Consider the following 14,728-nt stretch of genomic DNA (forward strand, 5'->3'; position numbering starts at 1 on the left):
CCACCTCCTTTGTCTCCTTTTTCGTCTTTTATATTTTTTCCTACCTGTTTTTGAAGACAATGGTCTGCTTTTCTGGTTGCCTGATGTCCTCTGCCAGCCTACAGAAGTTGTTTTGTGGAGTTTGCTCGGCGTTGAAATGTTCTTTTGAGGAATTTGTGAGGGAGAAAGTGGTCTTCCCGTCCTATTCCTCCGCCATCTTTACAGTTCTCCCGAGGCTTAGGATTTCAATAGAATGACTGTCTAATTCTTAAATATGAACCAATAACCAAGGATCACCATGTATTTGAATAAAGCCTCTAAAATGATAAAGGCCAAAACAAATGGAGGAAGGAGAGGAAATAAATTAGGTTGGTAGAAAGTAACAATCATTATTCTCAGATTAATAAAAGAGTGTACCTAAGAAATGAGAAGAGACTTCTACTAAAAGGGTGAAGAGTCATTAAGAGAATGAAAAGAAATAAATGAAAATGTCATAAATGAAAATATGATATTACACATTGAAAGCATGCCAACAAAACAACAAGATTTCAAAATAAGCTAAAAACGTTAAAAAGATGTTCAAGACACAAAAGACCCATATAAATGAAGAAATCAGAAAAGCTTAAAAATGAAGTAACAGAGCTACATAAAGAATTAGAAATTTAATAAGAATTCAGGAATGTAGACTAAACGGAAAGACACATAAGAGTGGATAAACACAACAGATATGCCAAGAGAGCAAAGACAGATATAACATACAGGTAACAGGAGTCCCTCACAGAAATCCAAGCAAGGGAACAGAATACCAAAAAGCGTAATTAGAAATAAAAAGAAACTATACACTGAAAGAACACAATGCAGACTCGAGAATACTGACCCAGAATAACTAACACCAGACATATTCTGGGAAAATATTTAGATTACAGAGAAAAATCTTTGGGCATGGAGGCAAAAAGGGCAAGTTATTTACAAGGAAAACAAGAAAACACTATATCGGTTTTCAACAGTTTTCAATGTTTTTTTCTAGAATAAAATAGAGAAACATATTTAAGAGACTCAAAGAAAGAAAATGCAAGCCAAGGATTATGTACTTAGCAAAACTGACTTTCAAGGTCACAGAGCACAGAAAAACAATTATTAACCAGCAAGAACTCACGGAATACAGTTCTCATGATTCCATCCTGATATATCATCTGAAGAATGAGTTTCACACAACCCAAACTGACTACAGTAGAAACATCAATACAGGGGCTGATAGTACTAAACGCAGAGTTCCTTGAGGAGAAAGGCCAAATGAAGTTGGAAGGGAGAGAAGACAGTATGTAACAGCTACATGTTCTGACAAGATAGACACAGTAAAAGTATAAAAGCAGCAGAAGAAAAATATATATTCTCTGTCCTCCAAAAAGGCCTCGAAACAACTGACCAATCCAGTAACAGTGAGCATTGTTAGCAGCCAGAATGGGAGCTCAAAATCCCATTTCCCACTAAACGAATCCACAGTTTCTTGGAGAAATGGATGATTTCAGATATAGGAACGTAAAAAAGGGGTCTTAGACATCCTGCTACGTTAGATAACAAGCAAACTATCAAAAACTACAAACGATGCAACAAAAGGACGTAGAGGATAAACTGAATATGCTTTCACTGATGGGACAATCTGAGCTGCAAGAAGGGTGATGTGGTGATGGGCTGAAATCCACGCTCTATGTATGTTTCAGCCTGCGCCGAGATTAGACTGGTGCACAGAGGCATGGCTTTTGAGTTACCAGACATTTTCTCTCTCTTAACCTAGGTGGTGTTTATAGGGGGTAGCTCCTTTATAATAATTTGTTAACTATATATCAAGCTTTGTGAGGTTTTTTTGGTATCTGTGTTTTTTATTACAATATAAAAAGGTTAATTTAAAAATATAGAAAAATTTATGTCAAAACAAGAAATAAGTAGCAGAGACAAAAAAAAAAATATTCATAGGAAGGTTGGGAGATAAAAGAAATTCCCAGACAGAATAACAAAACAAAGTGACGGTAAAGAGGAGAGAGAAGTTATTTGAAGGTCAGTCCAGGAGGTTCAACATTCAAATAACATGAGTTCTGAAAAATACACAAAAATTGAAAAAAGGAATTTTAGAAGGGGGGGGGAATTTGTTTTTTAAACCAGAATTGAAATTCTCCATTTTCTAGATTGAGGGTCAGCAAACATTTTAGATACAGGGCCACAGATGCTTTAAACTCTGGAGGCCACATACAGTCTCTGTCAAGTTATTCAACTTGGCCATATGACACCACAATGATATGAGTGTGTCTGTGTGCCAATAAAACTTTATTTTACAAAAATAGTGGCAGGCCAGATTCAGACACAAAACAGGTACTTCACCATAGCTGCTGACACTTTCCTAGACTGAAAGGACACACTAAGCTCAGTCCATGAATGTAAACTATCTTTAAGTAAGACACACCATCATAAACTTTAAGGACAAGAAGAAGATTCTAAAAGTCTCTCAGAGGAATAAACAGCATACATACAGGAGATCAAGCCTTAATAACACTGGACTTTTCAACAGCATTTCTGGGAGACAGAAGAAAATAGTGCAACACTTTAAAAATTCTTCGAGCAAACTACATCTAGTTTGCATTTCTATCGGAGTGTGAGGGTAGAACGCAGACATTTTAGATGTGCAGGCTCACAGAAAATTTACTTCTCATGCACTCTTTTTCAGGGAGCTGGTGGAGGAAGTGTCTGCAAAAATGAAGGTGTAAACCAGAAAAAGAAAGGCCTAGAAAATAGAGCTTCTAACAGAAGAAAAGGGTGAAGGAATCTATAGGATCAAGGTGGAGAAAGTCCCAGACTGAATGCTGTGTAGCAGTCCCAAGAGCACCTGACACCAGACGGGGTAAGAGTGAAGACTCAGGGAGGGGACTTCTAGAACAGGAAGATAAAATTGTCAGACTGTTCATCAAGTCTGAACATACTGAGGAGAGACTCAGGCAAATGGGGGAAAGGTTAGAGATCAATTAGTAATATAATATGTAAGGGCTTTCCAGGTGACTCAGTGGTTAAGAATCTACCTGCCAATGCAGGAGACGCGGGTTTGATCCCTGGGTCGGGAAGATGCCCTGCAAAAGGAAATGACAACCTACTCTGGAATTCTTGCCTGGGAGATCCCATGGACAGAGGAGCCTCGCAGGCTATAGACAAAGGGTCATAGATAGTTGGATGTGACTAAGCAATAGAGCATATATGCACACAGAAAACTAAGCAAATAAACGAACAAGATAATTACTAACTCAAGGGAAAACAGAAAGTTGTGCAAGAAAAAAAAATCCTAACAATGTTATATGGCCAGTGAATTGTATTTCCACAGTCATACTAATGTAAACATGGAACGGAGATTCAGTAAAAACAGCACACAGGTCATGTAGGTCCAACTCTCTTCACCTTTGTTTCTGCAGCAACAAAATACCACCAACCCTTCTTGTTACCTTCTGCATAAACAGGTGAAGATTTTCTTATTCCATGTACCTGTCCTCTATAGAGTGAACTGACTTAGGTTTCACAATATTGAGTCAATAAATATTTACTTAGCTCTGATTATGGCCATAGTACTCAAGTCCTGTAAGGAATTGAATAGGTATAACATAAAGGCCTCGGCTCACAGGAATCTAGTCTGAAAAAATTTTTACAACAGTACAAGGCAAAAAAGGAGACATGGAAAACCGTGATAAGGCATCCTTGCCTGCATACTTGTCTTCTCTCCCAGAAGGGACTAAATGATACATTGAAAATGCAAATCTCTACACACACACACACACACACACACACACACACACTCTCTCTCTCTCTCTCTCTCTCCCACACACACACACACACACACTCTCTCTCTCTCTCTCTCTCTCCCCTCCTCCAATTTAATGGTTCACCATTACATTCAGGATAACATTGAAGGCTCTCAGCATGACTTCTAAGGCTCTTCTTATCATGGTCCTGCCTCAGCCTACATTCTACACAATGAACTATATAAGGAGCTCTCTAAGTGCCAGGCTCCCCCAAAGCTGTAACATTCCACTGTCCACTTCTTATTTTGTGTGGACAACGTGCGTGCATGCTCAGTTGCGTCTGACTGTCTGTGACCCCATGGACGGTAGCCCACCAGGCTCCTCTGCTCATGGGATTTCCCAGGCAAGAACACTGGAGCGGATTGCCATGCCTTCCTCCAGAGGGTCTTCCCGACCCAGGGAATGAACCTGTGTCTCTTGCATTTCCTGCACTGCAGGTGGATTCTTTACCACTGAGCCACTGGGGACGCCTTACTCCTGCTTTAAAATCTAGGCGACCTGTCACCTTTTCTCAGGTCTTGTGACACCTGTCTCGGCCAGGTGCATATCCCGTGTGCTGAGAAGATGGCTGACGGAGTCTCAGAGCCCAGGAAGTGGGACAGAAGCCCTCTCTGGAGCAGATTCATGGCAAGGGGCTGCCACCAACACTTCTGTCTCCTTCTGCACCCCCACTACTATCTTCCACCCACTGAGGAAGGAGAGCTTTCTCTCAGAGGTACACCAGGGGAAGAGCAGACAATTTAGACTTGTCTGGATGTAAATCTCAGCACTGCCTCTTTACCTGTGAGCCTCAGTCTTCTCATTAGTGAAAAAGGAGAGTATCACCTCCCTCTTAGAGCTGTCCTGTGAGGAGTGAAGGGCAGAATGCACAGAAGTGTCTGCCATAGAACAGAGGCTGGGTGAGGACTCTCTCCAACCTTCCCCAACATAAACAACGACTGCTGCCCCAGAACAAGCATTTTCCAACAGTACTGTAGTGGACTTTAACCCAGGGTAATTTCTTTAGATGGACCTGACACTGAACTTGAGTGCACTGCTCTAGAGAGTCTCAAGGAAGAACCAAAGTTACTCCCCTGCTTTGAGTGAGTATCTGTGCTCAGTCATGTCCAACTCTTTGCGACCCCATGCTATAGCTCACCAGGCTCCTGCGTCCACAAAATTTTCTGGGGAAGAATACTGGAGTGGGTTGCCTTTTTTTCCTTCAGGGGATCTTTCCTGATCCAGGGATCAAACCTATGTCTCCTGCATTGGCAGGTGAGTTTTTTTTTTCCCTCTCCCGACTGAGCCACCTGAGAAGCCCTGCTTTAGAGCCTCCTTTAAATTCCTTGAGATCAGGAGGCCCTATGGCTTGGGCTTCCCAGGACTGCCCTTCATTAAGAATAAAGACCTTTTCCTTTGGGCTGAGTATGAGCAGGATTTTCTTGTCACCCGAGCTGGAAGGTTATTATGTGAGTGGCTAAAGTGATAAACAACGATGCCTAACCACATCTTTCATCTCAGTTGGATCTGTGTTAATTGCTCTCAGCTCTGCCAAGGCCCTACCATAGAGACACCTCTGCTCGAGACTGTGCTAACAAGTCATATGCCAGCTAGATCAGATGCACATTCTTTAACTGACTTTAGGTACATTGGTTTATTTCTGGGCTGTCTACTTGGTTCCACTGATCCATGTGTCTGTATTATCTGAAGCTCACTTCGAAGTCTGGGGAGAGGTGAGCCCTAAGAAAGCATGCGAGGTGGTAAGCATCTGGGAGAAACTGATCAGCAAGCCAGAAGAGCAAGGTCAGGCAGGTCCCCCAAGACTCTCGTCTCAAGTGTGACCTGCTTAGCTTAGGATGAGTGACAGACAGCTTCTGACACAGCTTCCTAGGCTCCCCACCTCCCATACTTGCCCCCTTGTGTGGGCTCCTCCCACCAGATGCAGGCTGGACCTACCGGCTAGCTTCTAGTGAAGAGAATATGACAAAGGTGACAAGCGGTCACTTGCAAGATTAGGTCACAAAGGACTGTACTTCCTTCTTGTCCACAATCTCTCCTCTGGCCTCCTGTTTGCTCTGATGCAGCCAGCTGCCATGCTCTGAGGAGAGGCCCATGTGGCAAGGACCCGAGGGAGGCTTCAGTCCAACATCCCTGAGGAACTGAATCCTTCCAACCTTGACGTGAATGAGCCAAGAAGGGGATCCTCCTAGTGAAGCCTGAGAAAAGGGTGGCCTGGTGGGAGACCCAGTTACTAACAAATTAGGAAGCATCTTGGGCCGTGCTCTGGTACAGAAACACTGTTTTCAACTAAGTTTGGCCTTTTCTCAGGTCTGGTCAATGACATTTTTACAAACTCTAACTGTACAGAACATCTGTAGCATGGACATCACATCTAATTTAAATTTGATTTCTGCTTTAGTTGCAACATTGAATAATTCACCTAATCTCTTTTCTTCCCTTCATAAATCTAACTGGACGGTAAAATGTTTCCTTCAAAAACTGTTGAAGACCACAGCAAATGAGTAATCATACACACGTGTATATGTAGACTACATCATTCACATTATATATTTATGATTATTCAGTGTCTATGAACTCCTCCCCCTTACCCTTATGCTTAAATTCTTTGGATATCTTATTCTGGTACCTTATATACAGACTACACTACTTTCAGATCTAAAACTAACTAACTGTTATTTCTCTGTTGGAAACATCTAGACGTTTCCTTTATCACATAGGTTTGGTGACTATGTTTTCACAAACAATTTTGATAAATTTTCTATCCGCTAGACAAAAGACTTCAACCAGGAAATCAGTCAAATGTATTGTTGGCTTTTCCAAAAGAACAAGTCTTTGAATATTCTTTTGTGCAGGGTTAGCTGGCCATGCTTCTCTCTCCCTCTTGGAGAGCACTGGCTAATTGTAACCCAGCCAATCCCCTCTCAATCGTGCCATGTTGCCATGTTTTTGCTCACAATATTCTCTTTATCTTAGAATGACCTCTTTCCTCATTCAAACCCTGCATAGCCTGCTAAGCTCGGCCCGAGTCTCGCCACTTTGTACCTATTCTTTGCTCAACAAGCTCCTTGGATACAGGTACTATGCCTTAAACTTTGGGGGGCATTTCCCTACAAACTTATCATAATGCCAGGCCCTCGGGAGTTAAACAACAAACAAGACTGAAGTCCTCTGAGTTTCCGGTTTCTACCCCCAAATTCCCTTCGCTAACACCATTTTTACTCTTTCAAGTTACATGGTCCCTTTCTCCTTCTATCTCTTAACATCTCATCTAATTCAGCTTTCCCTAAAACTTACGCTTGAGGCCATAATTATAGAGAGGCCTTCACAGAGCCATTCAAAGCCATTAGGATTATTGGCTGATTAAGGATAAGTCGGATAAGGAAACCCAGTGGGAACTAGTTCTGTTTTTGCTGGCTTTCTAATTTATCAAAGTCAAGTTCTCAGAGTCTAAATGTTTAATAAGTACTTTCTAAAAGATTTCATTGTTTTCTTTTGTTCTTATCACACTTGAGTGCTTAATAAACATTTTTTCCCAGGGCTTCGCTTCACGCCAGAACTCTGCCGTCTGTTCTTCCATCCTACCAGCACAAGATCATGTGTTTTCGTAAAAGAGCAAGACTTTCAGGTCCACAGGGACCACTTAAAAGCTTATAAATAAAACACTGGTTGGGCTTTTTCTAAGTGTTTGATGAATGAATGACTGAACAAAATAAATACAAGAGCAGAATACAAAGAAGAAATGAAGCAGAAAAAATTTGTTTCCTCTCATTATAGTGAAGTGTGCTTAATACACAGGGAGGTGGCGGGAGGATGGAGATGTGTCAGCGGGCTGATGCTCTTCATTGCTTTTGTCGTTTAGCTGCTCAGTCGTGTCCGACTCTTTGTGATCCCACGGGCTGTAGCCCGCCAGGTTTCTCGGTTCATGGGATTTCCCAGGCAAGAATACTGGAGATTAGCCATTTCCTTCTCCTGGGGATCTTCCTGACCAAGGGATCAAACCTGAGTCTCCTGCACTGGCAGGCGGATTATTACTGAGTCTCCAGGGAAGCCTGATGATCTTTATGGAATTTACCAAGAGCAAAACCTGAAAATTTCTTAATACTAAACTGAAATCAGATGATAAATCTTGATTTTTGTTTTAGATCAATTTCTCTCCTAAAAGCACAAAGGCAATTGTTTAGGCTACCAAAGCATGACATAAATAATTCTTGAGAGGGCCTAAACCATCTCTGCTTTCATTTTCTGCTTATCAAAACCCTCTTATCTATAATTTGATCTCTTTAAGTGGACTTGGTGCCCAAAACAGAGTCCTAGGCAGATGGACTAGTTCTCAGGATAAAGTAATTAAATGGAATTTTTGTCTATCATTCAGTACCTGCCCGTCAGAGGCTAACTGATTCTAAGTGAAATGAAGTGACTAAGTTTTTGGAACTGCAAAGTTGTGATGACGCCATCAAACTACCACCACTCTCTGCTGCTGCTAAGTTGCTTCAGTCATGTCCGACTCAGTGCGACCCCACAGACGGCAGCCCACCAGGCTCCCCCATCCCTGGGATTCTCCAGGCAAGAACACTGGAGTGGGTTGCCATTTCCTTCTCCAATGCATAAAAGTGAGGAGTGAAAATGAAGTTGCTCAGTCGTGTCTGACTCTTAGCGACCCCCTGGACTGCAGCTTACCAGGCTCCTCCGTCCATGGGATTTTCCAGGCAAGAGTACTGGAGTGGGGTGCCATTGCCTTCTCGACCACTCTCTGAGAACCTGCTTAAAGACATCTTTAAAAACCCTAACACAAGCGAACTGTGTTCAATTCAATTCTCCTATATTACAGAAAAGAAGACTGAGTCCCAGAATCTGAATGATACTGCTAATGATCATCAACAGGCAGATTAGGAAAATAACTTCCCTTCTGCCATACTAAATACGTTGCTCTCACTAGGAAAGGCAGTCCTGAAAGACATGTAAGGCTGAGGAAGGCAGATGTGTGATGGTTACTGAAAGGGGGGTGATGTGAGCCACCTGTATCATTAAAGGGAGAAAGGATGCTGGTGTGCTTGTGTTCACTGAGCACCTATTATGTGCCTGGCACTGTTTTAAGGACTTTACATTTCGTCCTCACAACAATCTTGTGACATTGCTAATACTATTCCTATCATATAAACAAGAAAACAGCCTAGAAGAGATAAACTTCTGCAGCCAAAAAGCAGATCTGAAATTCAAACACCAGTCTATTTGACCTCTAAGCCCATAGCTTTAATTTTCTTCCTACTACATAGTGAGACCTGATAAATTCATCTATAAATACCCAAGGAGTGTCAGAACAGAGGAACTTCAAGTACAATATGTTTTTTTTTTTAAATTGTCTTCTATAAGGTATAAACCCACATTTTAAGCTCTTGAGTACTGAAAATTACCATAACATTTCAGCGAGGAATATATCGATGCATAATTCCTTAATGCAAGTCACAGGATTATGACAATATCCTGTAATGATTTAGTCTCTTAATTATAATTGTAGATTTCTAGTCCTACAAAAAATGCTACACTTACATAAAAAATATTAGAGGATGGGTTAGTTTCTTCAGTGCAATATTGTGCTTTAAATTTTCCCATTAAAAACCTAAATTTTGAAGTGTATATGGGAATGTGGAGGCTCAAAAATTTTATGGTAGGGGATTCTCCTTACCCTACCCTTCAAAAATCTCTCAAGAAGTGTAAGCTGCAGTGTCAAAATGAGGAAGAAGGATAGCTAACTTCTAAATAAATCTCAGGGAGCAGCGTCAACTGAGTTGGGGAGCCTGACAGCTGCCAAAAAGCAAGCGTAATGGTTTTTTTGGGGGGATGGCGGGTTGGTAAACACACCAATACTAAATCAAATGCTAATTCAAACTAACTTCCTGTGATTTAAGGGAATTTGTCAGAAACCAATGAGTCTGAAAGATTTTCATGTATTTTTTGGTTGATGGTCTTATGAGTAACTTAAGCTACTAACATGCATTAATTTTAAACACTTGACCACGAGAGTTTGTATAATGTTTAGATCAAAAATTAGGGGCTTGAATCCAACTCATGGAAGTGTTCTGCTTGAGGTGTTCATCCAGAATTTTATTTTAATGTCAGAGCCAACTTTTTAAAAGGCAGGGGAAAAAAAAAATCACATGTGAAACATTCAGATCCAGAGCTTCTCATTTAAAAAAAAAAAAAAAAATTCAGGTTTTGGCAGTGACGGGCTCGCTTTGCCATATGGCCAAAACTGCTGAAGTTGTGTGTCAGCTGCCCCTTTGGAGAGGTGTGGTCACTGGGCCATGAATCCTGGCAGCCAACCCCACTCCTGTACTTACTGACTTACCCCTTTCTCATCCCTAGAGGTATCTGAGTTTGTGAACCCCATTTTACAGGAATGGAACAAGGAGAATGCAGGAATTAAAAAATGAATTGAGATATAAAGAAAAGATACAGCTGTATGATGTGGTCACTGTACTAAGTGACAGCAGCAAACAGTGATTCGCAGTAGAGTCTGTCACAGTGTCTTGGGACATACGGTATCATCTGGCTTATGACACGGGGAACTTTTCAAGGGGTGTAAATCCTTCAGCATAAATGTTCACATGAAACGCTTTTAGTATTCTGGCATGAGATGAAATTCTGGGTGACTGTTTTGAGAGAACTCTTTTGTCTTATGTCAATTACAAAATAGCTCCTCACAGTTTTCAACCAGTTCTAATATTTATGCTGAATTTCTTCAAGAGAAAAAAAAAAGAGGACATGGCTTGCTTCACTGTCTGTCACCTTGGTGTCATCTTTCCAATAATCAGACTCTTCTCTTTCCCTATCAGTAACTACGGCTCATCTCATGCTCAGAAACCAAAACAAAATGCTTGATGGGGATCAGAACTACGCTCAGGATACACGAAGTAATGAAATACAGTCTCCGATTGGTCCAAGTTATCCTTTCTTCTCTACCAAGCTACCTCTCAACAGTTTCTGGTTTTTGCCCACCAGGTGGCGAGATAACAGATTCAAGGTTTTATTTCAACTAGAAGGCAATGGCACCCCACTCCGGTACTCTTGACTGGAAAATCCCATGGACAGAGGAGCCTGGTGGGCTGCCGTCCATGGGGTTGCTAAGAGTCGCACACAACTGAGCGACTTCCCTTTCACTTTTCACTTTCATGCATTGGAGAAGGAAACGGCAACCCACTCCAGTGTTCTTGCCTGGAGAATCCCAGGGATGGCGGAGCCTGGCGGGCTGCCGTCTATGGGGTCGCACAGAGTTGGACACGACTGAAGCGACTTAGCAACAGCAGCACCTTTTTAAAAAAAACAGAGATATCCTAAAGCACCTTAGGAAATTACTATCAGGCCCCCTCCCTAGCCCTCTGGTCCTTCAAGTTCAATTCACCTTTTTCCCCTAAAATATGATGGCATTTTTTTCCGTGAGCCAGTTATCTTGTATTTTACAAAGAATGGGAAGCAAAGACCACTGCCAAGGATTCTGTCCAAGGTCACAAACAAAAAGTCAAAATAAGGACTTGGACGTCCAGGGTTTGGGAATCAGGAAACAGTGACCTTTGAACATCATCACTGGTGTGCCAAAATTCTTCATGGCAGAATATTTACGGGTATAAATTTAAAAGGAGGAAGTGAGGGGAGCCAAGGTGTACGTGTTCCACAGCAAGTGAAAACAACTCCTCAGGTTTCTAAGGAGGGGGATGAAGAGAGGAACTGGGACAAGTGTGGGCCAGTTGCAGACAGGAGAGGGGAAAAAAGGGGAGGAGGTATGTGATGGGCAGGAGGAAGGAAGCTGAGAATACGAATGCACTTGGGACGGGAGGGGACCTGTACTAAGCTGGCAGATCAAGGAAGGTAGCCACATGTACTGAGAAGACTCAAACACACGTGTCTACCGAGTGTTTTCTAATGACAAGTCAGACAGATACCATGTCCCCAGTCAAGGAAATGGAGACACAAAGAAGACCCATGAAACACAGGAGATGTGCACTCTTATGCGTGCTTCCATCACACGAGGGGCTCACACGCTCTGCAGGAGAGGCCTGTAACGGCTGAGGGGCCGCTCAGCACAGTAGTTAGCAGCTTGGTGTTGGGATCCAGACAAGCCCAGCTGCCTGGGTTTGAATCCAAATACTACCACCCACTAGTTGGTTGAGCCGAACAAGTTACTTATCCTCACTGTGCCTGTTTTCTCTTCTGCAAAACGATCACGTTGAAGAACTAAGTGAATTAAAGAAAACACTGAGAGGAGGGTCAGGCACATCACAAGTGCTACGTAAGTTAAATAAGATAAATAACACATATGATAAAGGAATGCAAAGAGGAGACTCATATTCTCATCTCTGAGATAGTCACAGTATAAAAACAAAGCAGGGACTTCCCTGCTGGTCCAGTGGCTAAGACCCGCCCCCCCTCCTATGCCAGGGGTGCAAGTTTGATCCCTGGTTGGGAAACTAAGATCCCACGTGCTGCATGGGCCAAAAACCAAAATGTAAAACAGAAGCAATACTGTAACAAATTCAATAAAGACTTTAAATATGGTCCACATTAAAAAAATATATAAATATAAGCAAAAAACCAAACAAAGCATATTCTCCTAGCTACATGTTCATAGTGTGGATTAGTTGACCGGTTGTGTCTGACTCTGTGCGACCCCATGGACTGTAGCCTGCCAGGTTCCTCTGTCCATGGTATTTCCCAGGCAAGAATACTAGAGTGGGTTGTCATTTCCTCCTGGAGGGGATCTTCCTGACCCAGGGATCAAACCTGGGTCTTCTGCATGGCAGGCTTACGGTCTGAGCCACCAGGGAAGCCTATTCGTATTCATGTATCCTTGTAGAAAGAATGTCACAAAACCCAAGACATTCTCAAGTTTAGGTAATAGATGGCTCACAAATCATGGACCTAGAGGGAAAGAACTCAGTGATGAGGTAGCTGGAAGACAGTGGAATGGGCAGGAGTATAAGGAACACACCTAAGAAATTACAGACGAGTTCTGACTCTGGACGCCAGGCCTGGAGGGCTGGGGCTGAGGTGCTGAGGGCTAAGGGCAGCAACTGGCAGGGGTGACCAGCTGCAGTGTGTTAAGACTGACGGGTGTCCTCTACTGTCCATTAACATGAGTGCGGGAGAGGAACCAAGCTGCCTCTCTGCCTTCTCGACTGCATTTCCACTCCCTTCACCTCTTCATTCTTCCGCTACAGCCTTCCTAGTTCAGGCTTCTGTTCCCTTGCCTGGGTTTCTGCCACTGGGCTTCCTGCTCCTGTCTCTGTATCCCATCCAGCCTCCACGCTGCTTCCAGGGTTGCTTCCTCTCAGGAGATATGCGATCATGTCTCTGCCCCGTCAACCGCCCCCGATGGACTTCCCACACCTGATTACAGACAAATTAGTCTTCACACAGTAGACTCTTCATTATCTTGCTCCAGTGTCCCAGTCTAGGGACATTTCACCTTTCCCCCCTGTACTCAACCAATTCTAATCCACCCTGGACTTCTCACTGTTCCCTGAATATACTGTATCCAGGGCCCCCAACCTCTGGGATCTAATGCCTAATGATCTGAGGTGGAGTTGATGTAATAACGGAAGTAAAGTGCACAATAAATGTAATGCACTTGGACCATCCCCAAACCATCCCCCGCCCCAGTCCATGGAAAACCTGTCTTCTATAAAATGGGTCCCTGGTGCCAAAAAGGCTGCAGACTGCTGTATCCTACGATGCTTTGTCTGGACCCCACTTTATGACCTTTTCTATCAGGAGAAGTCCTTTTCTTTCTCTGAGATGTTCCTTAATTGTCATCTCCTAAGGAATGCCCCTCCTCAGTTCCCTAAGCAAAGAAACATGTTCATTTTTGGAGTGCCTATAGCCTTGTGACCAAGCATCTGTTACAATACGTGCCACCCAAGACTGTAATGTACGTGTTTCATTGTCTGACTTCCCATTAACCCCTCTGCACCTCAAAGAGACAGCCAACTGTTTACAGAACACCCAAACCTAGCATACTACCTTGCATATGGCATGGCTGCCTCTCAAAATACATTGGTTGAATCAAACATAGGGAAAAGAGAATCTTAGTTCTAATGGTATAAGCTAAGCAGAAAACGAGAAAACACTTGAGACTGCTTTGCTAAGCCCTTCCCCTGCCCTCCACAGCTGTCAAGGGGAGTAGACCGCCCACTGCTCACCGCTGAATATCCTTGTTCTTCCACAAGGAGGCAGACTGAGCCTTGGGCACTCGTTCAATGAAGTTCACCAGCTCTTCCATGAGAAGCCTGAGTTGAAACAAGGAAAGTGATGAACACTCAAAAAGAAAGTCAGAAAAACACGGCACTCTAACACAGTCAAGAGAAATGGGCTTGTTTGCCTGCTCCTCCCCAATCATCTTTCTTCCTGTTTCATATAAATGTGGGCATCATTTCATATAAAGCTGAACAAAAACTTAGCCTCTGTCTTTAACTTCCATGTTAAAAATTCAGAATATAAATGATTTAATTCACCTTTAAAATAAGCCTGGGGTGTTGGTTATCTCGAAAGGCTGAAATATTTAAACCTATGGTTTTACTCTCACTCTTAAGATCTCTGTTTTTATTTAAGTAACTAAAATCACAACAGGAGAAAAAGCTAAACAAGCATGAAGCATCTGATTGGTCGTGGCAGAGGGAGGGGAAGGATTGTTTCTTGATGACAACATTAAACGGACATTTTTAAACTGGTGAAACAAATTTTCTTCATATATGTTTTAGGAATGAACAAAATTCCACATGCAAGAACACTCTTAAGAACTAATCCTAAGCTCTAACTGCAGGACCTGCCAAAGGACAGGCTATGCGACTGCAAGCTGGATTTCCACAGACTCCCCCCGAGGGAACCTGAGAGATGCCTCACTCAGCTGGTCAAAGATCTCA

The 14,728-nt window shown here is 42.6% G+C and overlaps 1 protein-coding gene across 2 annotated transcripts in view; it reads right to left on the reverse strand.

The window, feature by feature from the left end:
• Nucleotides 1–14,728, reverse strand: part of INTS9 (integrator complex subunit 9) — a 144,164-nt gene that overhangs the window by 65,221 nt on the left and 64,215 nt on the right. For both annotated transcript variants that reach the window (XM_069576706.1, XM_069576707.1), the window contains exon 6: nucleotides 14,009–14,095. In XM_069576706.1, coding sequence (XP_069432807.1) covers nucleotides 14,009–14,095 — 87 coding nt within the window. The remainder of the gene's footprint in view (nucleotides 1–14,008; nucleotides 14,096–14,728) is intronic.

Source organism: Ovis canadensis, chromosome 2 (assembly GCF_042477335.2).
Source record: "Ovis canadensis isolate MfBH-ARS-UI-01 breed Bighorn chromosome 2, ARS-UI_OviCan_v2, whole genome shotgun sequence".
In the NCBI taxonomy this organism is placed as follows: domain Eukaryota; kingdom Metazoa; phylum Chordata; class Mammalia; order Artiodactyla; family Bovidae; genus Ovis; species Ovis canadensis.